The sequence below is a fragment of the Mobula birostris genome, chromosome 27, assembly GCF_030028105.1.
Source record: "Mobula birostris isolate sMobBir1 chromosome 27, sMobBir1.hap1, whole genome shotgun sequence".
In the NCBI taxonomy this organism is placed as follows: domain Eukaryota; kingdom Metazoa; phylum Chordata; class Chondrichthyes; order Myliobatiformes; family Myliobatidae; genus Mobula; species Mobula birostris.
The window spans coordinates 9583603-9610217 of record NC_092396.1 but is presented as its reverse complement, the minus strand read 5'-3'; the positions used below and the strand labels follow the sequence as shown (position 1 = coordinate 9610217).

At 41.0% G+C, this 26615-nt stretch overlaps 1 protein-coding gene across 1 annotated transcript in view; it reads right to left on the bottom strand.

Moving 5' to 3' along the window:
- Nucleotides 1-26615, bottom strand: part of pex14 (peroxisomal biogenesis factor 14) — a 347718-nt gene that overhangs the window by 47260 nt on the left and 273843 nt on the right. The window contains exon 6 of the mRNA XM_072245373.1: nucleotides 18730-18832. Coding sequence (XP_072101474.1) covers nucleotides 18730-18832 — 103 coding nt within the window. The remainder of the gene's footprint in view (nucleotides 1-18729; nucleotides 18833-26615) is intronic.

Here is a 26615-nt window from a genome sequence, read left to right as displayed (position 1 = left end):
TAGAAGCTGGGGTATTTATTGGTGCCACTGGAAGCTCAACTCAAGGTCAAATATAATATCAAAATTAATTTTGATTCTGCCTATTACTGTGATCAGAGAGGATTGGAGTCTGCGAGCAAAAACAAGAGCTTTAGTCTTCCCTGTAGGTAGATGAAAGAAATTTATGTTTCTCCAGGGCTGGGTGTCAGTCTGATGAGGCAGGGACAGAAAAGAGAGGCGACATAGAGCTCAGCATCATTGGTACATCTGTGGACGAGACATTGTGTTTCCTAACGTTACCACCAAGGGCTGCGTGTAAATCACAAATAAGAGGTCCTTGGGTTGAGAAGCCATTGTCAAAGATTCTTTGGCTACACATGGATATATGAAGCAAAAGGCAGTTCTATCCAGCTGGACTATGGAGGAAAAACCTTGGAAGAGAATGGATGTGGTCAGCTCTGTTAGAGGTTCCAAATAGAAGAGGACAAAGGGAGGTACTTAACCATGGTCCCAGTCATATGTAGTATCACTGGGATTGAATTACATGGAGAGGTTGGGAGGCTACAGCTTATTCATTGATATTAAAATTGGAAATGGAATTGGTTCATTACTGTCACAAGTACTGAGATACAGCGAAAAACTTGCCTTGCATATTGCTCATACAGATCAGATCAATATACAGTCCACTGAGGTGGAATAAGCTAAAAGAATAACAATGCAAAACCGAGACAGAGAAAGTGCAAAATTATAACAAGGTAGATTTTGACTTCAAGAGTTCATCTTTTCACAGAAAAGGTCTGTTCAAGTGTCTTATAACAGTGAGAATAAGCTGTGCTTGAGCCTGGGAGTACATGCATGCAGGTTTTTGTATCTTCTGCCCCATAGTGGTTGCTTACAGTAGATAAGAACATTTCAGTGATCGAACAGAGGCTGGAAGGTATGAACATGGAAATACAGAAAAGACAGCTATTCAGAAAGCTGCAACTTAGAGACGAAAAGAGTTTGGAGGTTAGTGTAGATTCCATTGTTCACCAATTAAAGCAGCAAGGGAGACTGGAACATCAAGGCAAATGTGGGAGTTTGGAGATCGTTTGGGTGCTTCAGCGCTCTGCATACTCTGAGAGGATTCCAAGAGACAGAGGCAGCGTGTATGAACCTTATGACGGGCAGGCTGTGGGATGAGGCAAGCCAATGTTTGACTCCATTTCACTGATTAAAGCGACGAGGGAAATTGAACCATCGAGGTGAATGCGAAAGGTGAGCACTGGCTGCCTGCCTTTTGATCGCTGGAGAGCCTACTACTGTGCCCGGAGAATGCTACCCAGATTTTCCGCATTTTGGATGTGGACTTGGACTATAGACCTTTTCTCAGTCTAATAGTTTCTTTATATTCTGTGTTTTCCGTCTAATCTTTCTTGTTTTCTGTGTCAGGAAGGGGTATTTGGGGGTCACTGTGCCTGTTCCGTTTTGTTCATTTTTTTGGGCAGGAAGGGGGGATTTGGGGATTGATAATCATGTTGCCTTTCTTTCTTTTTTATTTTTATGGCTACCTGGAAAAGAAGAATTTCAGAGTTGTATACTTTGATAATAAATGAACCTTTGAACTTTGAAATAAATGAATCGAAGAACCAGAGTAAAGTGCTAGCCATATCAGCGGATACTTGGGTTAGGAAAGGAATGAGCATAAAAAGTAGCAGGGCAAGAATTGGAATAAGTGATATTCTATTCTATATCTAATGGAATAACAGTCCAATAGAATATAGAGAGTACGGCATATGAACAGGCCCTTCAGCCCACAATGAATGTGCTGAACATGATACCAATTTACACTTATCTCATCTGCCTGCACATGGTCTATATCCCACAATTCCGTGCCTGCTCTTATACCTGTCAAAATGCCTTTTAAATTTTATTAATTTTTCTTCAGAGATACAGCAAGTGGGTTTCATGGAGAAGACATAATGGGAGCTGGGGAAGAAATTAGGACAAGGTGCACAGCAGGGGAAGCTTTGCTTGTTACACAAGGGGAAGAGATGAATGCACAGAGGCAGCTAAAAAGAGGCTGAATATCTGAGCAACTGGACAGTGTGTAGGGTATTTTGGGAGGTCAGGTATGTACTCCTGGGTAAGTGGGTTCAGGTCATGTCAATGCATTAAGCAGGTTAGGATAATTTGCTCAATATTGTCATATGTACTCTCTGTTCTTGATGAAAAAATAGCATTTCATCCTCAAACAGTTTTAATGGCATTTTCGATACTGCTATATTTATAGTGATGGTCAGATCAGAAATTTATAAACAGGTTCCCATTGGTTTAGCCTGGTTGCTTTTTTTTAAATCTTAAACCCCATCAGACCTCCAAGTTCAATGAAAATTCTCAATCTCAGCCTATGATTTTGCACTGAGAAAGCTGAAGGCAGGGCAGAGAGTGTTTTTAGCAGAACGGTGTTGCTGCCTCACAGCCTCAGTGAGCTGGGTTCCATCCTGGCCCCTGGTACCAGCTAGACTGAGTTTGCATATCCTCCCTCTGATCCCATATGGGGTATCCACGCAGGGGTAGCACCTCTGGTGAAGGGGTTTGTCATGTCCATTCTGGGGCCGCTCACTCACCTTTGCTCCCCACCAGACACTCAGCTCTCACCGGTGGCTCCAAGTAGCTGTTTGCAAGTGACTGCAGCCACACCCCGGTACCCCACTTGGACATGCAGGCTAAACCAGGTGAGGGTAGCGGGCGAGCCTCATACCCCATTGAGATGTGGACATGCCTCTTCTAGCACGCAAAGCCAGCTCCAGCAGACTGGGTGGATGAGATCTACAGTGGGATCCAACGGCCAGGAAGGCGGTTCTGCAACGCTCCGTGGAGAGCGAAGGGCATACCAAGACACAGAAGATATTAGATTAGATTCAACTTTATTGTCATTGTGCCGAGTACAGATACAAAGCCAATGAAATGCATTTAGCATCTGACCAGAAATGCAAAGAACAGTGTTACTTACAAAATAACTGCAAGTAAAAAAGTGCTACAGTAGACAAATATAAAAGTACTGAGACAGTACAATACAGATGGAATACTGCTTAGCGCTGTGATGAGAGGTTCAGCAGTGTCACAGCCTCAGGGAAGAAGCTCTTCCTGTGCCTGCTGGTGCGGGAGCGGAGGCTCCTGTAGCGCCTACCGGATGGGAGGAGAGTAAAAAGTCCGTGGTTAGGGTGAGATGCATCCCTGATAATGCTTTTCGCCCTGTCCAGGCAGCGTTTATGGTGGATGTTCTCAATGATGGGCAATTGGGTGCCGATAATCCGCTGGGCAGTTTTCACCACACGCTGGAGTGCTTTGCGGTCCGATATGGAACAATTGCCATACCACACTGAGATGCAGTTGGTGAGTATGCTCTCAATGGTAAAGCGGTAAAAGTCCGTCAGTATCCTGGGACAGAGGTGAGCTTTCTTCATGCTCTGCAGGAAATAAAGGCGCAACCAAGGAAGACCCGAGCTTGTGACACTTGTTTGTACCACTGGAACCAGACTTCTAAGGTAGAGAGAGTGGAACTGCCCCAGCGCAACGGCTTTTCCCATTTTAAAAACTCTCCCACACAGGTCTCCTGTCACTGTCGGACATGATGGACAACCACCACTAGTCCCATGTGCTTCATCCAGGTGCTCTGGTTTCCTTCTGTACAAAAATAAGCAGGGGAATCGGATCAATGGGCTCATTCTCAAAGCCGGTATGGTTTTGACTTGCTGAATAGCCTCATTATTTTGAAATAAGAAGAATCGAAGGCTAGCTTTGAATTCTGGAACAGTGAACAATTTTTATTGAGAATATGAAGTCTAATAGAATATAGAATTATGCAGCACAGAAACAGGCTATTTGGCCCACAATCATCATGCTACACTTGATGTCAATTTAAATAAATCTCACCTGTCTCCTTGTGGGATATATTCCCGGCCCCACCTCCATTCCCTGTCTGTCTGCGTGGCTGTCTAAGTAATTTATTTTTTTATTTAGAGATGTAGCAGGGTAACAGGCCCATCCAATTACACACACGTGACCAATTAACTTTACATTGTTGGAATGTGGGAGGAAACAGGAACACACAGAGGAAATCCACGCAGTCACAAAGAGAATTTACAAACTCCTTAGAGACAGTGGGAGAATTGTACCCAAGTTGCTGGCGTTGTAATAGTGTTACTATCATGCTTTAGGAATTTAAAGTTTTTTTTTCAAGCTTCTTTTTTATAAGAAGAATGTTTTATAATATTCAAGTTAGGAATTATTTCTATAAAATTACCTCAGTAATTTTGAAGAAAATTATATATAGAAATGTAAAAAATTAAAGAAAATTAAAACAGGAAAAGCACCTCAATCAGTAACATTAATTTTAACACATTCATCTAAAGTCTGAAATCAAGTGCTTTAATTGTAGTGAAATTGCAAAATGACTTAATAGTCACCCTCCCACCAAAACCATGCTTTGTACTGTAAAATACTGTAAAAGGAACTTGCTAATTTCTTCCTGCATCACTGACGTTGACTTCATAAATTCCCAGTCAGTTTTGTGATTCTTCTAAATAAGACCTCACATGCTACTTATGTACAGTCAAACAGCAGAACAAAAACCCCACATTTATTAATTTAGAAACCTCAGTCAAAATGTACTATGACAACAGAGGGTTGTGGTGCAGGCAGGGGATTTTACATGAACCCAGCTGCAGCGGGGCATTCATAGTGCATTCATTTCAAGAGGCCTAGAATACAAAAGCAAGGATTTAATGCCGAGACTTTATAAGGCATTGGTCAGACTGCACTTGGAACTGCAGGTTGCAACTTTAGGCCCACAGGATGTGCTGGCATTGAAGAGGGTCCAGAAAAGGTTCACAAGAATGATCCCAGGAAAGAATGGGTTAATATACGAAGAGCGTTTGATGGTTCTGGAATGGGGGAGGGGTTTTATCTCATTGAAAACTATCAAATATAGAATGGATGTGGAGAGGATGTTTGCTATAATGGAGGAGTCTAGGACCAGAGGGCACAGCCTCAGTATAGACAGATGTCCCTTTAAAACAGAGACGAGGAGGAAATTCTTTAATCAGAGAATGGTGAATCTGTTGAATTTATTGCCAAAGGTGGCAGTGGAGGCTAAGTTATTGGTTATATTTAAAGTGGAAGTTGATAGGCTCATGATTAGTCAGGGCATCAAGGGTTATGAGAAGGCCGAACGAGATTGAAAGGGATAAGACTTGATGGACTAAATGGCTTAATTCTGCTCCTGTGTCTTAATGGAGTAATGACACTTCCACTGCCTCTTCAACAAGTTACTACTTTTGTTTTTTTTTAACAAATTAATCCAAATAGTGCATAAATCAACCATATTTATCTGAATGAAATAACTGTTACGGGAAAGGGTATTACTCTATTCAATATCCCTATGAAAATAACATCAATATATAATGAAATATTCTTTCTAGACTATCCCAATTGAAGTAAGTATAAATTAGATCTAAGGAAGCATAGTCCTGAGAAGTAGTACCAATGTAAGCTGTTATTTTGACATTCATAAAACATTACAGCTTGAAATTTTCACTGTGAAATTGATCCATCACCAGCTTTTTTAATCCTAAAAAGCAATGAGAAAAAACGTTTCAGTTCTTCGGAAAAAAACCTTCTGCTGGGATGGAATACTACAAGTAAACAGTATTTCCTTCAATCGTTAACCAAGGTTAACTCAATTGTTCACTCACATGACTTGAACCTGTATCAGCATTCTTTTTATTGAAGTTACATTGTTTGGAGCATTGACTAACAATCTGCGGAAACTCAACATGATTATCTTTTTTCAGTCAAACATTAATTCAGAGAGCTGTTACCCGATCCTTAGAACAAACTAGTTCTCTCTTGTCACTTTTATTTTGCATGGCAGATTGAGTAAGACTGAAGTAACAAAAATAACAATATCTATGTCTCACTCCAATAGCAAGCTATCTCGTTGAGGAAAAACTCCCAAGGATCAGTTTCACGAAGGTGATCGTCATTTACTGTCGCTGTGCATGCTTGTTTAAAGGGAACCACAAGCTCTTGCATTTATTTAGTAGGAAAATAAAATTACATTTATGAAACCTGTTAAACTCTTCCCAACGGGTGAAATAGCTGCTTTGTAGATTCAAGACGGTTTAATGACATTTTCAGTACAGAATTGTAAAGGAGAACGAAGTAATTGTTACTCTGGCTCCAATGCAGTACAAAAAAACACATACAATAAGATAAAGAACATAATAATAATAATAATAAAAAAAACACAATAAATATAAATGCAGTACATAGATAGATTATATACATAGACTGATTGTATGTCCAAAAAGTGACACCAATTACAGGAGAGTCTCTACATTAGGTGACTGACGGGAAATGATTAAAGTAGTGGTGGTTGTGGATGTGGGGATGTGGGGGAGTGTGATATTTCTTTCCCTCAAGTACAAGGAAGCACTAACCTCAATACCACAACAGATCACTTCTCAGATAACAAGACTGCTTTGACAAGGCTCTGGGTACATTGATTTTGGCCAGATTTTTAGGTGAGGTTTAAGAAATAAAAGTTGGGGAATTAATTTTCAGAATGCTGAAAGTATCCAGCATTTTAGACTAGCCTTTTCTATCCACAGAATGTGGCTGATATCTCACAATGAGAATGTCCCACCATACTACTTTTGTTACCCCCCACACATTATATTTTCATTATATGAATGGTATGTCATAATTTTTACTGTTAAGTATACATGTGTGGTGAACAAGGGTAAGGCAAAGACTACTTATCCGTAGCACATAAATTCAGAGTCAGAATGCCAAACAACCACTGACTGTCCACCTGAACACCCAAGATAGTGAGAGTTTACCTTTCTGATGGTTCAATGTAAACATTATTGTTTTGCGCACAAATTTATTAAAAATATTAGATAAAACTACCTTCAGGGTATAAGCTACATGTGTAACATAAATAGATTTCGTGTTTAGACTCGGGAGCCATCCCCAAGCTATCTCATTTTATAGATGCAAATATTCCAAAATCCAAAACACTTCTGGCCCCAAGCAATTCAATGAGAGGTGTGCAGCTTTTATAACAGTAAGAGTAAAATTCAAAATGATCAACAGTATCTTGACCAGTAGAGTCTGCAATTCTAGTTGGTCAGTAATAGAAGGGATGCTTAACGAATGAACAGAAAGCTGCTGTCTGCAAGGAGTTTGTACGTTCTCCTCGTGACTGCATGGGTTTTAAAAGGAAGTATCTGAGAAGAGATTTTATGCAGGAAAATGGAATTGGTAAAGGGTTAGAAAAAGTGACCCACAAAATATTTGTCATATAATATGTGGCTGTAGCACTGTTTAATGTCAGTGCTTTGCAAATCAGATTGTGACTTCTGGTGTCCACACATGCATGCACTTAAGCGAGAAAATTTAAGAGCTTGTGAACAATTCTTCACATCTCTGCAGGCTGAGTCTTTGTATTGTTAAGCAATCAATACAGAAATCACTGATATCACATGAACTTCAACTCTGCAGACACTATTTCCACTGTAAGAAAAATACCAAAAATTTGACAATGACACAAATGTCATTGGCAAAATTTCAGACAATGATAAGAAGGCATATAGAAGTGAGCTAGATCAGCTGGTGGAGTGATGTCACAACATTAACATCAGTAAGACCAAGAAATTTATTGTGAACTTCAGGAAGGGGAAGTCAGAAGAATACACAACAGTTCTCAATGAGGGGTCAGCAATAGAAAGGGTGAGAGCAGTTTCAAATTCCTGGCTGCCAACATCTCTGAAGATCTAACCTGGGTGCAACATATCGATGCAGTTACAAAGAAGGCATGACAGCAGCTATATTTCATTAGGAGAATGCGGAGATTTGGTACGTCATCAAAAACACACAAATTTCTACAGACGTACTGCCCACTCTGACTAGTTGCATCACTATCTGGTATGGAGATGCCAAAGCACAGGATTGGAAAAAGCTGCAGAGGGCTGTAGCCCACTTCTCATTACTACCATCAGGGAAGAGGTGCAGGAGCCTGAAGATACTCTCAATGTTCTAAGAACAGCTTCTTCCTCTCTGAAATCAGATTTCTAAAATGTCTACCAACCCATGAACATGACCTCACTATTTTTCCCGTTTTGCACTACTGGTTTATTTCTTTATACTTCTTACTGTAATTTACAGCACTTTCTTACGACTTGCATTACACTGCTGCTGCAAAGTAACAAATATCATGACAGATGTCAGTGATAATAAATTTAATTCTGTTTCTGCTTGTTAATTGAGATGAAAAGTGAGTTTTTAATAGCCTGCTGATGAATAATTAGTGCTGAACTGGCTCAGACTCTTTGGGCCGAAAGGCCTTCTTCCACACTATATGGAAATAAGAGAACATCTCTGGGACTGAGAAACTAATTTTATATGGATGAAAAATACTTTCTTCAAAACAGTGGCTTTAAAATTCTATGGATTTTATTTCTTTTTTTGAAATTTATGATATTTCCAATTCGGACTGAATCTATGTATATAGCGTTCTGCTTGATTCACTTCCTGCAAGAAGTTTAAAAAGCTTTTTTTATTTGCTGGTTTGCAAGCTGAGTGGTTACCCAGCCAGGGTTCAAGCCTTTATTGTTTCTTGATAACACTAGAAATGGGGAATCCATATCACAGTGTCCGGAAGCTTTGTATGCTGGTGTCTTTAACACGAGATTTTGCATACAAAAAGTGCTGGAGGAACTCAAGTCACACAGCACCTATGGAAATGAACAGTTGACGTTTCAGGCTGAGACCTTTCTTCAGGACTGGGAAAGGAGAAAGATGCCAGAAAAAAAAGGTGGAAGGATGGCAAGGAGGATAGCTAGAAGGTGATGGGTGAAGCCAGTGGGTAGGAAAGGTAAAGGGCTGGAGAAGAAGGAATCTAATAGGAGAGGAGTGAACTATATGAGAAAAGGAAGGAAGAGGGACACGAGGGGAGGAGATAGACAAGTGAGAAGTGGGAAGAGGCCAGGGTGGGGAATAGAAGAGGGAAGGGGTAATTTTTTTTTACCGGAAGGAGAAATCAGTATTCATGCTATAAGGTTGGAGGCTAGTCTCCTCTCCGAGATGCCTAGTGACAACTCATGTAGCAGCAGATCTCTCAATGGATATGATTAAACATTCTCGTTTCAGCCTGATACAGCTAAAAAGCACAAATGCTTCCAAGGTCAGTACAGTCAACGAAGATGTCTTAATATGTTTAAACAAACTATCGCTGCTTAAAACTGACGGAAATGATGCCGACTGGGGACCTCGTAGGATTCCACACAGGAAGTGTGGCTGCAGATCAGGGATACAAGTGCATTTAAGGAAATGGAGTTTTAAACTCCCAGCACCAACTATCTTGCTGGCAAACATGCAGTCTCTGGTGAATAAAATCGATGATCTCAGAGCTAGGGTGCTGAATCAGAGGGGCATTAGGACCGTGTGTGTCCTTTGTTTCATGGAATCCTGGTTAACCCCTTCTGTACTGGATGCAGTGATTCAGATCAATGGCTTTACTATACGCTGCCAGGAAAAGCAGAGGTGGGGGAGTATGCCTCATGATCAGCTCTTCTTGGTGCACATATATATCAGTGTTGTCCCAATTCGGCTCACCAGACCTGGAATATCTAGCAGTTAAGTGCCATCCTTTTACTTACTGTATGAGATTTCCAGGTTCATTTTGGTAGCACCTCAGGCCAATATCAATCAGGCTTTAGATGATCTGAGCAATGGACTCAACATACATCAAACAGTGCATCTTAATGCTTTCACCACTGTTTTGGGGGATTTTAACTAGGCCAGTCTGTAAAAATCACTAAGCAGTTACGATCAACAGATGACTTGTAATACTAGAGGAAACAACATACTGGACCATTGTTACACCACCATCAAGAATGCCTACTGCGCTATTCTACGCCCTCACTCCGGAAAGTCTGATCACTTGGCTATACTTCTACTCCCTGAGTATGGGCAGAGATTGAAGACTGAAGCACCAGCAGTGAGGACCAAGAAGGTATGGACAAGGGAAGCACAGGAGCGCTTACAGGACTGCTTTGAATCTGTGGACTGGATTGTATTCAGGGATATTCATCTTCAAACCTGGATGAGTATGCTGCAGTTGTTACCGACTTCAGTAAAACCTGTGTGGATGAGTGTGTGCCTACAAAGACTTACTGTACATTCCCAAACCAAGAAATATGGATGAACCATGAGGTACGTCGTCTGCTGAAGGCTGGATCTGCGGCATTCGAGTCTGGCAACCCAGGCCTGTACAAGAAAACCAGGTATGATTTATGGAGGGCAATTCCAAGGGTTTAGAGACAATTTCGAACGAGGTCGGAGGCAACATTGGATGTACGACAACTCTGGCAGAGGCATTACTTTCTACAAAGCAAAACCCAATAGCATGAATGGCAGTGATACTTTGCTACCAGATGAATCCAACGCCTTCTATGCCCACTTTGAAAGGAAGAATACAACTACAGCTGTGAAGATCCCTGCCGCACCTGATGACCCTGTGATCTCTGTCTCAGAGACCGATGTTAGGCTGTCTTTAAAGAGAGTGAACCTTCGCAAGGCAGAAGGTTCCGATGGAGTGCCTGGCAAGGCTCTGAAAACCTGTGCCAACCAACTGGTGGGAGTATTCAAGAATATTTTCAACCTCTCACTGCTGCAGGCGGAAGTTCCCACTTGCTTCAAAAAGGCAACAGTTATACCAGTGCCTAAGAAGAATAATGTGAGCTGCCTTAATGACTATCGCCCAGTAGCACTCACATCAACAGTGATGAAACGCTTTGAGAGATTGGTCATGACTAGACTGAACTCCTGCCTCAGTAAGGACCTGGACCCATTGCAATTTTCCTATCACCACACAAGAACAACGGCAGATGCAATCTCAATGGCTCTTCACACAGCTTTAGACCTCCTGAACAATACAAACACCTACGTCAGAATGCTGTTCATCGACTATAGCTCAGCATTTAATACCATCATTCCCATAATCCTGATCGAGAAGTTACAGAACCTGGGCCCCTGTACCTCCCTCTGCAATTGGATCCTCTACTTCTTAACCGGAAGATCACAAACCTGTGTGGATTGGTGATAACATCTCCTCCTCACTGACGATCAACACTAGTGCACCTTAGGGGTGTGTGCTTAGCCCATTGCTCTACTCTGTGACTGTGTGGCTGGGCATAGCTCAAATACCATCTATAAATTTGCTGATCATATAACCATTCTTGGTAGAATCTCAGGTGGTGACGAGAGGGCGTACAGGAGTGAGATATGCCAACTAGTGGAGTAGTGTTGCAGCAATAACCTGGCACTCAACGTCAGTAAGATGAAAGAGATGATTGTAGACATCAGGAAGGGTAAGATGAAGGAACACATACCAATCTTCATAGAGGGATCAGAAGTAGAGAGAGTGAACAGTTTCAAGTTCCTGGGTGTCAAGCTCTCTGAGGACCTAACCTGGTCCCAACATATCAATATAGTTATAAAGAAAGCAAGACAGTGACTATACTTCATTAGGAGTTTGAAGAGATTTGATATGTCAAAAAATACACTCAAAAACTTTTATAGATGTACCATGGAGAGCATTCTGACAGGCTATATCACTGAGTGGTATGGGGGGGGGGGGGGCTACTGCACAAGACTGAAAGTAGCTGCAGAGGGTTGTAAATTTAGTCAGCTCCTTCTTGGGCACTAGCCTACAAAGTACCCAGGACAACTTCAAGGAGCAGTGTCTCAGAAAGGCAGGTTCCATTATTAAGGACCTCCAGCACCCAGGGCATGCCCTTTTCTCACCGTTACCATCAGGTAGGAGGTACAGAAGCCTGAAGGCACACACTTATCGATTCAGGAACAGCTTCTTTCCTCTGACATCCGATTCCTAAATGGATATTGAACTCTTGAACACTACCTCACTTTTTTAATATGTATTATTTCTGTTTTTGCATGACTTTTAATCTATTCAATATATGTATACTGTAATTGATTGATTTATTTATTATTCTTTTTTTCTTCTATATTATGTATTGCATTGAACTGCTGCTGCTAAGTTAACAAATTTCACAACACATGCCGGTGATAATAAACCTGATTGTGATTCTCCTATCAGATTCCTTCCTCTCCAGCCCTTTACCTTTCCCAACCACCCGGCTTCACCTATCACCCTCTAGCTATCCTTCTTCCTCTCCCCCACCTTTTTATTCTGGTGTCAGCCCCCTTTCTTTCCAGTCCTGAAGAAGGGTCTTGGCCTGAAACATTGGCTATTTATTCTTCTCCAAAGATGCTGCCTGACCTGAAGAGTTCCTCCAGCATTTTGTGTATGGTATGCTGGTGTCTTTCAGCTCTTTGACACCAACAAGGAAATCCTAACCATCAAACTACAGGAATAGAACTGAATCTACCAATTACAAACAACGAATTTCACTGTTATGTTTCAATGTACATATAACAAATAAAGTTTATCTTAACCTTATCTTAAAGCGCACTCCTTTTAGATCTTACAGCTGGAAATTCTCCTTGGTACACACTGGTCTACATGTGGAATAAATGTTTAGGCAGAGCAGAAGAGAGAAAAAACCTGCAACCACTTAAAAATAAACCCAAATAACAATTTTAAGATGTTTCTTGCCATATGAACCAACATGAATTGAATGATCTTCATTCATATTTAAAGAAGATAAAGATTAGTTTTATTTATCACAGGTACATCAAAGTATGCAGTACAGTGAAATGCATTGTTTGCATCAAATCAAACCAGTGAAGATTGCAGTGGGCAGCCAGCAAATGTTGCTACAGTTCCCGCGCCAACATGCTCACAACTCACTCACCTTAACTTTAGCCATGCACCTTTGGAACGTGGGAGGAATTGCAAGAAAATAAATCTCAAGGTAATATATGGTGATGCATACATATTTTGATAATAAATTTACTTTGAACTTTGAAACTGGAGCATCTGGAGGAAACCCACGCAGTCACAGGGGCAACATACAAACTCTTTACAGGCAGTGGCAGGAATTGAACCCCAACTGGTGATCACTGGGGCTGAAATAGCATTACATTAACCACTACTCTACAGCGCTGCATACATTTTTCCTGTCTGTATTTGTCAATAACATTCACCAGGTGATATCAGCGCAGACCCAATGTTGCATGCATGGAATAATAAGACATAAGATCATAAGAATAATGTATCAAAATGATACAATATGCCATAATGAAGCTACCCTCAGGGTGGAGGAGCAACACCTTATATTCCGTCTGGGTACCCTCCAATCTGATGGCATGAATATCAATTTATCTGTCTGGTAAACAAACTCCTCCCCCCCCCCCCCAACCCCCAAGCCTTCCTTTATTCCCCACTCAGACTTTGTACTTTTTCTCACCTGCCTATTTCTTCCCCGGGTCCGCTCCTCCTTCCCTTTCTCCTACGATCCACTCTTCTCTCCTATCAGATTCCTTCTTCTCCACCCCTTGACCTTTCCCCTATCACTTTCTAGGTAGCCTCTTCATCTACACCCCACACCTCCTTATTCTGACTTCTTCTTCCCCTTCCTTTTGAGTCCTGAAGAAGGGTCTCGGTCTGAAATGCTGACTATTTATTCTTTCCCATTAATGGTCATGATCTGACCTGACCCGCTGAGTTCCTCCAGCATTATGTGTGCATTGCCATGGATTTCCAGCATCTGCCGACTTCCTTGTGTTCATAATGTATCACTGTGTACTTATTACTGTACTTACGAAAAGCAAACTGTAAAGCTTCTTATAAGAAAATGTTAATTACAAAGCAAAATCAAAAGGCAAAAGAAATATAAGAATAAATATATAGTTTTCTGGTCAGTTAAATTTATTACCACAGACAGACCTCACTTATGAAAATAAATCAGCCATGTTCCAAGCCTTCCCTGGTAATGCTCACCAACTCCTCATCTGGTACATTGACGACTGCATTGGTGCTGCTCCATGCACCCATGCTGAACTCGTCGATTTCATCAACTTCAACTTCCACCCTGCCCTTAAATTCACTTCTGTCCATTTCGGACACCTCCATCCTCATTCTCGATCGTACTGTCGACCGACATCTTTTATAAACTTACTGATTCCCACGGTACCTTGACTATACCTCTTCCCATCATGTTTCCTGTAAATATGCTATTCCTTTTTCTTAGCTGCTTTGTCTGCGCCATATCTGTTCCCAAGATAAGGTTTTCCTTTCCAGGATGTCAGCGATGTCCTCCTTCTTCAAAGAACGGGGTTTCCCTTCCTCCACCATTGATGCTAATCCTCACCCTGATCTCCTCCATTTTCCGAACAACCAGGCTCACCTCATCTTCCCACTGCCTTAACAGTGATAGAGTTCCTCTTGTCCCTACCTACCACCCCATGAGCCTCTGCAACACTCCCCATGACCTCCACCATCTCCAAAAGGATCCTACCACCAAATCTATCTTCATCTCCCCCTCCTCCTCTGCTTTCTGCAGGGATCGTTCCCTCCATGATTCCCTTGTCAATTCATCTCTCCCTACGAATCTCCTTCCCGGCATTATCTCTGCAAGTGGCTAAAGTGCCACATCTGCCCATTCATCTCCTCCCTCACCTCCATTCAGGGCCCCAAAACAGACCTTCCAGGTGAGGCAACACTTAACTTGCAAACCTGCTGGGGTCATCCATTCTGTCTGCTGCTCCTGAAGAGACCCATCGTAAATTGGGGAACCTCTTCATCGAGCACCTCCGCTTCATCCCCCAAAAGCAAAACTTCCTGAAGGCCAAACATTTTAATTCCGATTCTCATTCCTGTTCTGACATTCCTTTTGGCCCAAGACGAGGCCACCCTCAAGGTGGAGGAGCAACACCTCATATTCCGTCTGGGTACCCTCCAACTTGATGGCATGAATATCAATATCTCCTTCTGGTGAAAAATAATTCACGTCCCCCTCCCTTTCTATTCCCCACTCTGACCTCTTACCTCTTTCTCTCCTCCCCCTCTCCTCCCCCTGGGTCCCCTCCACCTTCCCTTTTTCCTATGATCCTATCAGATTCTTTCTGCTACAGCTCTTTATCTTTCTTACCCTCCTGGCTTCACCTTTCACCTTCTAGTTATCCTCTTGCCTCACCCCACACACCTTTTTTTATTCTGTGGTCTTTCCCCTTCCTTTCCAGTCCTGAAGAAGGGTCTCCGCCCAAAATGTTAACTATTTATCCATTTCCATAGATGCTGCCTGACCTGCTGAGTTCCTCCAGCATTCTGTGTGTGTATTTCTGGCTTTCCAGCATCCACCTGCAGAATTTCTCATGTTTATCACTTATGTACTTCCTGTGTCTGCAAATAGCAAATCCAAGTCACAAACAGCATCATCTTTGTATGCTGATGACTCGCTCTCCTACCAGTACAGGGACTGGTAATCAATCCGCGGTTTCCATTATCCTCAGGACACCCTTAAGTGCCAATCCAATTCTACAGATAAAACACATCTTAGCTTATCATTCTGTTTGTAGTGAAGCAAGATGATAATTTAATTCAACATCTTGTTAGCATTTTCCTAGATGTAAACATTTGATATAGTCAATTCTTTCCACCAACATTTCCTGAGAATAATCTTCAGCCTCTTGGTTTCACAAGGAATGTAGGAAAGATCACTGGACAACATACTGTGTTTTTGATCAAACCCATTAGATCATCTCAAAAACACAAAAACTACAAAGATAAAAAGCCCTCAAGGAGCCTGGTAACTCTTACAGTGCAGGCATCATTTATTTAACTTTTGAGTTTATAAATGGTACCCAGATGGTGATGTAGCTATAAATGCCCTCCACAATTTTTGAGGCAAAAAAGGAAGTTAAAAATTAGCCATGGTTCTCATTTCTGGTAATGTTTATTGACTGGTTCCACATTTGACTGCTACGATGAAAACTGCATGAGGCACAGGCAGTCTGCCTTGTGAGGTCAAGTGGCCTGCTAATAATTATTACTGAGGCCCTTAGGTAAAGAGTAGCCACTTGGGCAAAGTGTTATCGAGCTGGAGGTGCCCTCGGTACACACTTCAGCAAGAAAGATGCAGCACAGAGGTTAAAGCAATTAACTTCCACCAGATTTTTCTTCAATGGCTATTTCTCATTAGAACCATAGAGATGGACAAAAACATGTCAGAAGCTAAGATTTCAAAGACAATTCTCCTGGAACCAGAAAAAAAATCCTTGATTACAGCAGTTATCTTGCTTCCTTGATGTATAATGGGTAATTTAGGTACATTCATTTTAGAATTGCTGTTAAATGACTGTTGGCAGCGACAAATCTAACTTCATTAAGTGTCTCCCTACAATCCTAAAGCCGATGTTTCTTTTTATTTGCAGTTGCTTAAGCAAAAGGAAAGAAAGAGTATGATTTAAAATATTCACAAAGCACGTTCAAACTGCTCAGCCTTGAGATGACCACTTGGGAGCTTTTATAGCGCACTTGCTTTCAAAAATCCAGACAAGACAATGGCTATATTTCATTAGGACTTTGAGAAAATTTGGTATGTCACCTAAAACACTTGAAAGTTTCTACAGATGTACTGTGGAGAGCATCCTGACTGGCTGCATCACTGTCTGCTGGGGGGGGGGGGCAGGTTACTGCGCAGGATTGAAAGAAGCTACATAAGGTTGTAAAATTAGTCAGCTCAATCATGGGTACCAGCCTACGTAGTATCCAAGATATCTTCAAGCAGCAGTGCCTCTAGAAGGTGACGTCCATCACCCAGGACATGCCCTCTTCTTACTGTTACCATCAGGAAGGAGGTACAGAAGCCAGAAGGCACACACTCAGCAATTCAGGAACAGCTTCTTTCCCTCTGCCATCTGATTTCTAAATGGACACTAAACCCGTGAACACTACATCACTATTTTGTTTTATTTCTGTTTTTGCACTACTTACTTAACTATTTATTTTTATTTATTTATATATATATATATATATATATATATATATATATACACACACACACACACACACATATATTATATTATATATACACACACACATAATATTCATATATTTACAGTAATTCAGTTTTTTTTCTATATTTATCATGTGCCCAGCCAACACACTTTTCGCCCCTCTTCCCTCCAGGAGAAGGCTCAGGAGCTTGAAGGCTCGTACGGCCAGATTTGGGAACAGCTTCTTTCCAACTGTGATAAGACTGCTGAACGGATCCTGACCCGGATCTGGGCCGTACCCTCCAAATATCCGGACCTGCCTTTCGGTTTTTTTGCACTACCTTACTTTCCCTTTTCAATTTTCTGTTTATGATTTATAATTTAAATTGTTAATATTTACTATCGATTTGTACTCCAGGAGCATGAAGCACAGAATCAAATATCGCTGTGATGATTGTACGCTCTAGTATCAATTGTTTGGCGACAATAAAGTATAAAGTATAAAGTATTGCAGAGTACTGCTGCTGCTAAGTTAATAAATTTCATGACATATGCCAGTGGTATTAAACCTCATTCTGGTGGAAAAGAACCTCAGCAACCATATTTTTTTTGTACAACAAAAAGACGTCAAACTCTCAGCAAAAGAAGGAACTGTGATTGCCATATAATGCTGGAAACTAGAGAACTACCACACGGAACCAAAATGGAAGGATAATCAAACAAATGCTCTTTGCAAGTCAGTGAGTTGATTTAACTTTTGTTTCACCAAGCTGACCCGGTAATCATTCGGCTAATTGGCAATTTCCTAATCCTGACAATCTAATCACATTCAAACTCAATAAACCAACACATCTGCTCTTTCACAATCATACCCAGAGCAATTCTACTTCCCATTGTTGTGATTCTGCACCATGCTCAAAACTCAGAGTTTGTGTCTGAAAAGGTGCTTAAAAGTCAAAGTTAAACCATACACTCAGTGGCCACTTTATTAGGTACACCTGCTCATTAATGCAAACATCTTTGGCTGTTGGTGCAAGATGGGGTGGTTTGAGTATCTCAAAAATTGCCGATGTCCTGGGAATTTCATGCACAACATTCTCTAGGGCTTACAGAGAATGGTGAGATAAACAATATTACACCCAGTGAGTGGCAGTTCTGTAGTCTAAGATGCCTTGTTAATGAGGAGTCAAGAGAATGGCCAGACTGATTCAACCTGCCAGGAAGGTGACAGTAACTTAAATAAACACATGTTACAAATGTAACATTTGGAAAAACATGTCTGAACACACATGTCAAACCTCACCATGGATGGGCTACAGCAGAAGACCACATTGGGTTCCACTCCTGTACCTAACAGAGCAGCCACTGAATGAATCTATGAACCGTGATTTGTCTGCACCAGTAACAACACAAGTCATCTCAAAGATTTGTAGTTTTGTAGGTAGAATCTGATGGAAATGTGGGGAGAATAGAAAATAGGAAAAAATAACGAGAGCACATGCCTGTTAAAATAGGTTAAAATGGCCTCTTTCAAGGTCACAGGACAAAACAAAAATCATGAATACAAACATTGTTACAGGGACATGGAACATAATTGGGTCCTATTAAGATATTCGCAACACACTCCTTGTTAAAAATAGTTTGAACTATACAGATAGAAGTATAGAAGCCTTCAGCTTTCAAGTTCAGAAAATTTGGATACCATTTCTAGAACTCTTTTCCCTGAGTTAACGAGCTGAAGAAAGGTAAAGGCAAATTTATGATAGCACTAATCTTCACCTGTCTGTGATATGGTCCCACTTAGTTCGGTTATACCCGACTCGATCCTCTGCAGATGTTTCTTGTCTTCCTTGCTGGATGCTAGGAGAGGCAAAATATATCTCTAGAAAAACAGAACAGATAAGAGAAGATCAGCACAGGGACTATTTCAAACACATAGCATAAATGGTGCATTCTATTTAACAATTTTAGTATACAGTATTGCACTATATGGGAAGAATGCAATTGCCCTGGTAGAGGGTGTAGAGGGGATTCTCCAGAAATGGGCCTGGGATGGAGCATTTCATTTCCAAAGGAAAATATGGGTAGGCTGGGATTGTTTTCTTTGCAGAGGAGGATGCTGAGGAGGTGACTTTTTTCCATCCAGAAAGTGGGAGAAATTTGGAATAATCTGCCTGACAGATGCTCTCAAAACATTTGAGAGTCTCTCTAGACAAACAGTTGAATAATCAAGACACAAGGCCAGAGATCAAGTGCTAAAAATGATTACTATGGATAATTTCTTGAAGGTCAGCATGGGCATAGTGGGCCGAAGGGCCTGCTTCATTACCATTACCTTCTTTCAATGAAATGTAACAGGAGAGTAGGAAACTGGTTCCTGTTACAGTGCCCTGCACATGGTAAAATTCCCAATATAAGACATTCTGTCACATAGTCTCTCTCGGATCCACATAGAGTTGACTGTTCATCTCAGAACAATTACTTTTATGTTTCCAAAGTTACATTTCTGCTGGAGCAGAGGCTCACTATGCAAAAGAGCAGAGAAATGTGATAAGTTGGGCTGCTCTAGCACAGGCATTACTGGCTCCTTCTATGCAGTACACCTCCAGAGAGTTATTCCAGCATTTTGTGTGTGTGTTGCTTTGGATTTCTAGCATCTACAGATTTTCTCGCGTTTGTGACCTCCAGAGCACTAACTTGCAACTCTTGTGCTTGATGCAATGAATCAAATGTCCCATCTAGCAGACTAGAATTAAAACAATCCTTAAAGATGAAAAGAAGTAATATATTTTACAAAGCGCTTACACAGAAGAGCTCTGCTCTCTCTTATACTTTTGTGCAAATATTACAAGATCCAGTAATGCATTAGCACTGGCTAAATTGAATTATTTGAATTCACAGAGCAAATCTCAGTTGCTCTACTCCAATGGCATTGGGAGATCAGTGAGAGGAGGCAAGGGAAAGACAAGAAAAATAGACATCAGCAGAGGCCACTTCAAACAGGAGAAAATGCTGATTACTTGTCTGTCTTTGGACAGTATTTATCCCTGCATCACTAAAGCAAATTATCTGGTCATTGCACACCTGAAATTGCTTTAATCTTTGATATCAGAACAATCTGTTATGCACTTTTCCCAGGGGTAAGTTGAAGTGCATATAGTTGCCATTGCTGTAGATGTGTTTGTAAAAGTGATTTCACCGTGGCAGTATAGCGGTTAGCGTAACACTTCACAGCACCAGCGATCGAGGTTGAATTCCCACCCATCTGTAAGGAGTTTGTGCGCTCTCCCCGTGGCCGCGTGGGTTGCCTCCAGATGCTCCCGTTTCTTCCCACATTCGAAAGGCAAATGGGTTAGGATTAATAAATTGTGGACATATTATGTTGGTGCCAGAACCGTGATAACACTTGAGGGCTGCCCTGAACACATCCTTGGGCTGTGTTGGTCATTGATGAAAACAATGCATTTCACTGTATCAATATTTTGATGTATGTATATATGATTAATAAAACTAATTTAATCCAATCTATAATGATGAGCTGGATATCTAAAATGCCACAACAGATCCCAGAAAACCACAGAGTAAAAATGCAATGTGACTGTACAATCACTGTAAATCAGTGGAGCTGGTAATATATTTTCATTTTAGGTACTGAAACCATTCACCTCCAGTTCGCCATATGTTACATCACAGGAACATCCTACAGTCTAAAGTGTCAAAATCAAGGAATTGCAAGCACGCTCCGGCTTAGAATCAGATTCAGAATCAGACCATAAGACAAAGGAGCAGAAGTCCGCCATTCGGCCCATCGAGTCTGCTCCGCCATTTTATCATGAGCTGATCCATTCTCCCATTTATTCCCACTCCCCTGCCTTCTCACCATAACCTCTGATGCCCTGGCTACTCAGATACCTATCAATCTCTGCCTTAAATTCCTCCAGCATTTTGTGTGTGCTGCACTGGATTTCCAGCATCTGCAGATTTTTTCTTTTTGTGTACTATAGATGTCCTCGATGCTGGGGAGGCTAGGGCCCATGACGGAGCTGGCCTTGCAACTTTCTGCAGCTTTTTTCGATCCTGGGCAGTGGCCCCTCCACACCAGATGGTGATGCAAAATTTCCTGAACTCTTTGAAGTAGTATAAACCTTTGGGGCATACGTACCTGAGCTGAGCTCCAAATCAGACAGACAAAATTAAATATAACGTCAGTCCAATATTTATGCTATGGGAGATGAGCTGATCTTCTTTTACATCTGCCTAGACAGTACCAATGTCAAGCTATTTTTGTAAGATCTTTATCATTCCTTGAAATGTCCAAAAATGGCAATCCATTATGTAATAATGGCAGCAGGAAGTCTTATAATCTACCCATAATATATTAAGGTGGCCATTAACAATTTTATAGAGCGTGTAACCTTGTAAAATGTTTCAAGGCACTTCATAGGAATGTTATCAAACAGACCTTGACAACAAACCACAAGATTAGATATCAGTGAAGATATAGCTTTCAAGGGGTAAAAGAGGTAGCCAGGCAGAGGGGTTTATTGTGAGATTTCAGTTTTTGTGTCTCGGTAACTAAAGGCACAGCCAACAATGTTGGAGTGATTAAAATTGAGAGCAAGAATCGAGAACTAGAGACCTTGGAGATTCATACGAGTTTATGTAGCTCAGGAGGGCTGAGGTCATGAAGAAATTTGAAATCAAGTATGATGGTTTTAAAAATAAAGGATGTTCATTAACTGGAAGCTAACCTATATCAGCACATGGGTGAACAGGAACAGGACACTGAGAGCTGGGACATGGCTAGTTGTATATACAACAGCCTCAAGTTTAAGTGGTAAAAGATGAGAAGCACAACAGGAGTGCATAGTCTAAATCAGGGGCTTCCAACCTGAAGTGCACAGACTCATTGTTTAATGGTATTGGTCCATGGCATAAAAAAGGTTGGGAACCCCTGGTCTAGATGTATGACTGGAGGCTTCAGGAGTAGTTGACCGGAGGCAAATACAAAACTGAGTAATATTACATAGGTTGGAATAAGTAATGTTAAAAAGCTCAATAAGAAAATAGATGATTCAGAACTCAAAGGATAACATTCACACTATTATTAAGAATTAAGTATGCCTGCAATTTTCTCACATTGTCATTGCTACGTTATAATCCAATACCCTAACATCAAAGTAAATTTATTATCAAAGTACATATACAGTATACAACCCTGAGATTCATTTCTTACACACATTTACAAGAAATTGAGGGAAAACAATAGAATTTATAAAAAAAGACTGAAAAACAATCAATGTGCAAAAGAAGACAAATAGTTGCAAATAAAAAATAAATAAATAATGCCAAGGACATGAATTGTAGAGTAATTGAAAGTGAGTCTGTAGGTTGTGGAATGTTAAGTTATTAAGTTAGGTTGTGGATATGTAGGTAGGGGGTAGAGTGAACTAAGATGGTGCTGGTGACATATAGCCACACTATGTGGACAGCTCACAACATCCATGACACCCTTGCTGGAATACATGATTAGTCCCAATTAATATTTCAAGTCTAATAAGTAAAACCCCAAATCTGATTGTGCCATCGTTAGTCCTCTCATTTCAAAAGATTCATGACTTTGTTGGAACTCTTCATTTGCACCAACAACCAATTCAAGTTTAACTGTCATTGAACCATAGATGAATACTCATGAATACAGCCAAATGAGACAGTGTTACTCCGCAGTCAAGGTGCAAATCACAGTACCAACAGCACAAAACATACACAAGATTCCAGGCACAAATAGTATCAACAATCACGCAATAAGCAACAATCACACAATAAAACAGTTCCAAAACTTTGCCATCAATCCACAGTCGACCACAATAGAGCCTATCTCCTGCCAAGTGAACACTGGGGGGCAGCACCAACTCCAGCCTGCACGTTGCGCCACACCACCCCCGTGGAGTGCACCAGGTGATACTGCAGCTTGAGACCCAGTCCTTGCAGACAACAACCACATACAGAATATCATTAAAATATGATGATGCAGAATATGCATGTATATAGTCCTGACCTCCCCCCTCAGCCCATCAAAATCATTAGTCAACCACAATAGAGTCCGTCTCTCCCTGAGCGAACATGGGGGGGGGGGGGGGGGGAGAGGAGGAGCATTGACTGCAACCCAGATACAGCACCACGCCACCTCCAGTGAAGCACACCGGCCCCGATGCATGCCCCAGCGATCCCTGTTAATCCAACCAAAAGTAACTGATTTATGCAGTTTTATCTCCTACACAACTGGCTTTCACCCAACACCTTGTTTCTTACTTGTTGAACAAAGTGTTCATTAACTTTTATACAAGATTGATTGATGAAAGGTACAAAACAAACAGCTGATTTTTTTTTCCACTTGCAAGTACTGCAGATACTTAAGCGATGAATTGCCGTACATAATATTAGTAAAAGGCCCATCAGGTTGTAAGTTTATAAACTGGTCAGTTATGTCATCACACACTCCGAATGCCTCAGTAAAATGAGAAAAATTACGGGCACACAGTTGTTTATTACTTAGTAATACTGCACAGTAACAGGCCTTCTAGCCCAAAACGGGCCTGTGTCATCCAATTACACCTATGTGAGTAATAAACCTACTCATCTTTGGGATGTGGGATGAAACAGGAGTAACCAGAGGAAACCCATGCACTCACTCACAGACAACTGAACCTGGGTCATTGGCCCTATAATAACGTTATGTTAACCACAACACTATTGAGCTGCCATTGTGTTTTCAACGCACTAATGGCAGGGGTGGGAGCTGATGCATTCTATACTTTTCCAATTTGGAAAATGTTAAACGTAGAGGTTTTTGCTTATTTGAAAAAATAATCTAAATATAGTATAATTTTGTAAAATTAGCCAGCTTCATCATGGGTACTAACCTCTGTAGTATCTAAGACATCTTCAAGAAGCTGTGCCTTAGGAAAGTGGCAACCATCATTAAGGACCACACACCCAGAACATGCCCTCTTCTCATTGTTACCATCGGGAAGGAGGTACAGAAGTGTGAAGGCACACACTCAGCGATTTAGGAACAACTTCTTCCCCTCTACCATCAGATTTCTAAATGGACATTGAAACCATGAACACTACCTCACTACTTTTTTATTTACTCTTTTTGCACTACTTATTTTTAACTTAACTATGTGATAGACATATAATTATATTCTTACTGTAATCAGCATGTTTTCACCTGTATTTATTTATCACGTATTGTACTGCTGCTGTAAAGTTAACAAATTTCGCGGCATATGGCGGTGATATTAAACCTGATTCTGATAATTTAAAAGGGGGATAATTTCGACAAACTGCTGATTCATTTCCTTTGTTTCATTCCAAAACATGCTTCCCATTACAGAACAGGGAGCCTTTGAATTATCTAATAGTACTGAACTATTCCTTCTCTCCCTCATTTCCTTTTGTATCCAGAAGTACACAAAATGTTGCTGGCTCCTTCAGTTCCTCTGCAATCCCTTCTTGCCTGTCTATATCTCAACTGAAAAGAGCTACTTTATTTATTTATTATTTATTTAGAGATACAAGATGGTAACAGGACCCTGTGGCCCAATGAGCCTATGCTGCCCAAGTACACCCATTTGACCAATTAACCAACTAACTCGCACGCTTTTGGAATGTGGGAGGAGACCGGAGCACCCAGAGGAAACCCACAAGGTCTTGGGGAGAACGTACAAACTCTTTACAGGCAGTGGTGGAACTGAACCCAGGTCACACGCTAACTACTATGCAATACTTTTTGTTGTCTATCTTACCCTCAATTCACTTGTACAGCAGTCTTTTCTCATTTGAAGCAACAGGTTAATTCCATGTCACAGGGAAAGTTGTTCCCAGCTAGTTTAATGTCATTTCCAGTACACAAATGTAGGGGAACAAATAATTGTTACTTCGGATCTGATACCACACCAAAAAACACAATAAGATAAAGGACACAACAATAAAGAAAATACAACAAATACAAATGCACAAGATTGGTTATATACATAGACTGATTGTATGTCCATAAAGTGACACTAGGCACAGGAGTGTCTGTACATAAAGTGACTAACAGGAAATGATAAAGTAGTGGTGGTTGGGGTGTGGAGGGGTGGGTTAGTGGGTGGAGGTGTTGATCAGCCTTACTGTTTGGGGAAAGTAACTGTTTTTCAATTTGGTGGTCCTAAGTAGCCTACTCCCAGATGGGAGTGGGACCAACAGTCCATGTGAAGGGTGGCTGGGATATTTCCTGATGTTACGCTTCCTTTCCAGCACCTTGCTGTACATATGTCCTTGATGGCAGGTAGGTTGGTGCCAGTGATGCATTGGGCAGTGTTGACAACCCGCTGTAAAGCCTTCCTATCTGCCACAGAGCAATTTCTGAACCATGCAGTGATGCAGCATGTTAGAATGCTCCCTACTGCATTCCCACTGAAGGAGGTACAGGAACTTCAGATCCCACACTACCAGGTTCAACCATCAGGCCCCTGAACCAATGTGGACAACTTCACTCATCTCAGTACTGAACTGATGCCACAACCTACCGACTCACTTTCTACAACCCATGTTCTCAGCATTATTTATTTATTATTTTTGTAATTGCAGTTTGTGTTCTTTTGTACATTGGTTGATTTGTCAGTCTTTGTGTGCAGTTTTTCATTGATTCTATTGTATTTCTTTGTTCTGCTGTGAATGGCTGCAAGAAAACAAATCTCAGGGTAGCATATGGTGACATATATGTACTTTGATGACAAATTTACTTTGAACAAATCAAGAGATTGAGGATGAAGAAAAGCAGCCTTCAGAGCTGGACAATTTAAGTTGCCTGGAGACAACACTGAACCAAAGAGCAACAGGGAGACATTCTGAAGGGCACAGCTGAGGGGCAGGTGCTTATATAATTAGAACTTGTCCAGTAAACCATTTCTGCTTTGCACCATGTACCCTAACCACTTAAGGGCATTTAGCAATAGAAACCAAATACTTTATTTAATGTCTGCTAAATCTCCCCCGTCATTTCTCTTGGGATTTTAAATCCGTTTACACATTTTAAGTCTTTTTATGTGACTGTTTATATATTGAGTGCCAACAGCATTCATGGCTCGAGCACAGTAGAACATGATGCCCCCAAACGTACCCATGGCAAGGGAATCTCATCTGTTTATGGATCCTGAAGGCTGAACAAGATTAGCGCTATAGGTTGTGTGAGTAATGGCATGAATCAAGTACACTGAAGCAACAAGTAAGTTATTAGGTTGAGAAGGGAACAACTTCTTCTCCTCTGCCATCAGATTTCTGCAAGGACAATGAACCCATGAACACTAGCTCACTATTTTTGCTTTTGCTTTGCACTACTTTATTAATTAAAATATATACAATACTTACTATAATTTATAGTATATTTTATGTATTGCACTGTACTGCTGCCACATAACAATAAATTTCATGACATACGTCAGTGATAATAAACCTGCCAACAGCATTCAATGCTCAAGCAGAGTAGAACATGATGTCAGTCTGACATGTCGGTCCATGGCCTCCTCTACTGCCACGATGACATCACACTCAGGTTGGAGGAGCAACACCTCATATTCTGTCTGGGTAGCCTCCAACCTGAAGGCACGAACATCGAT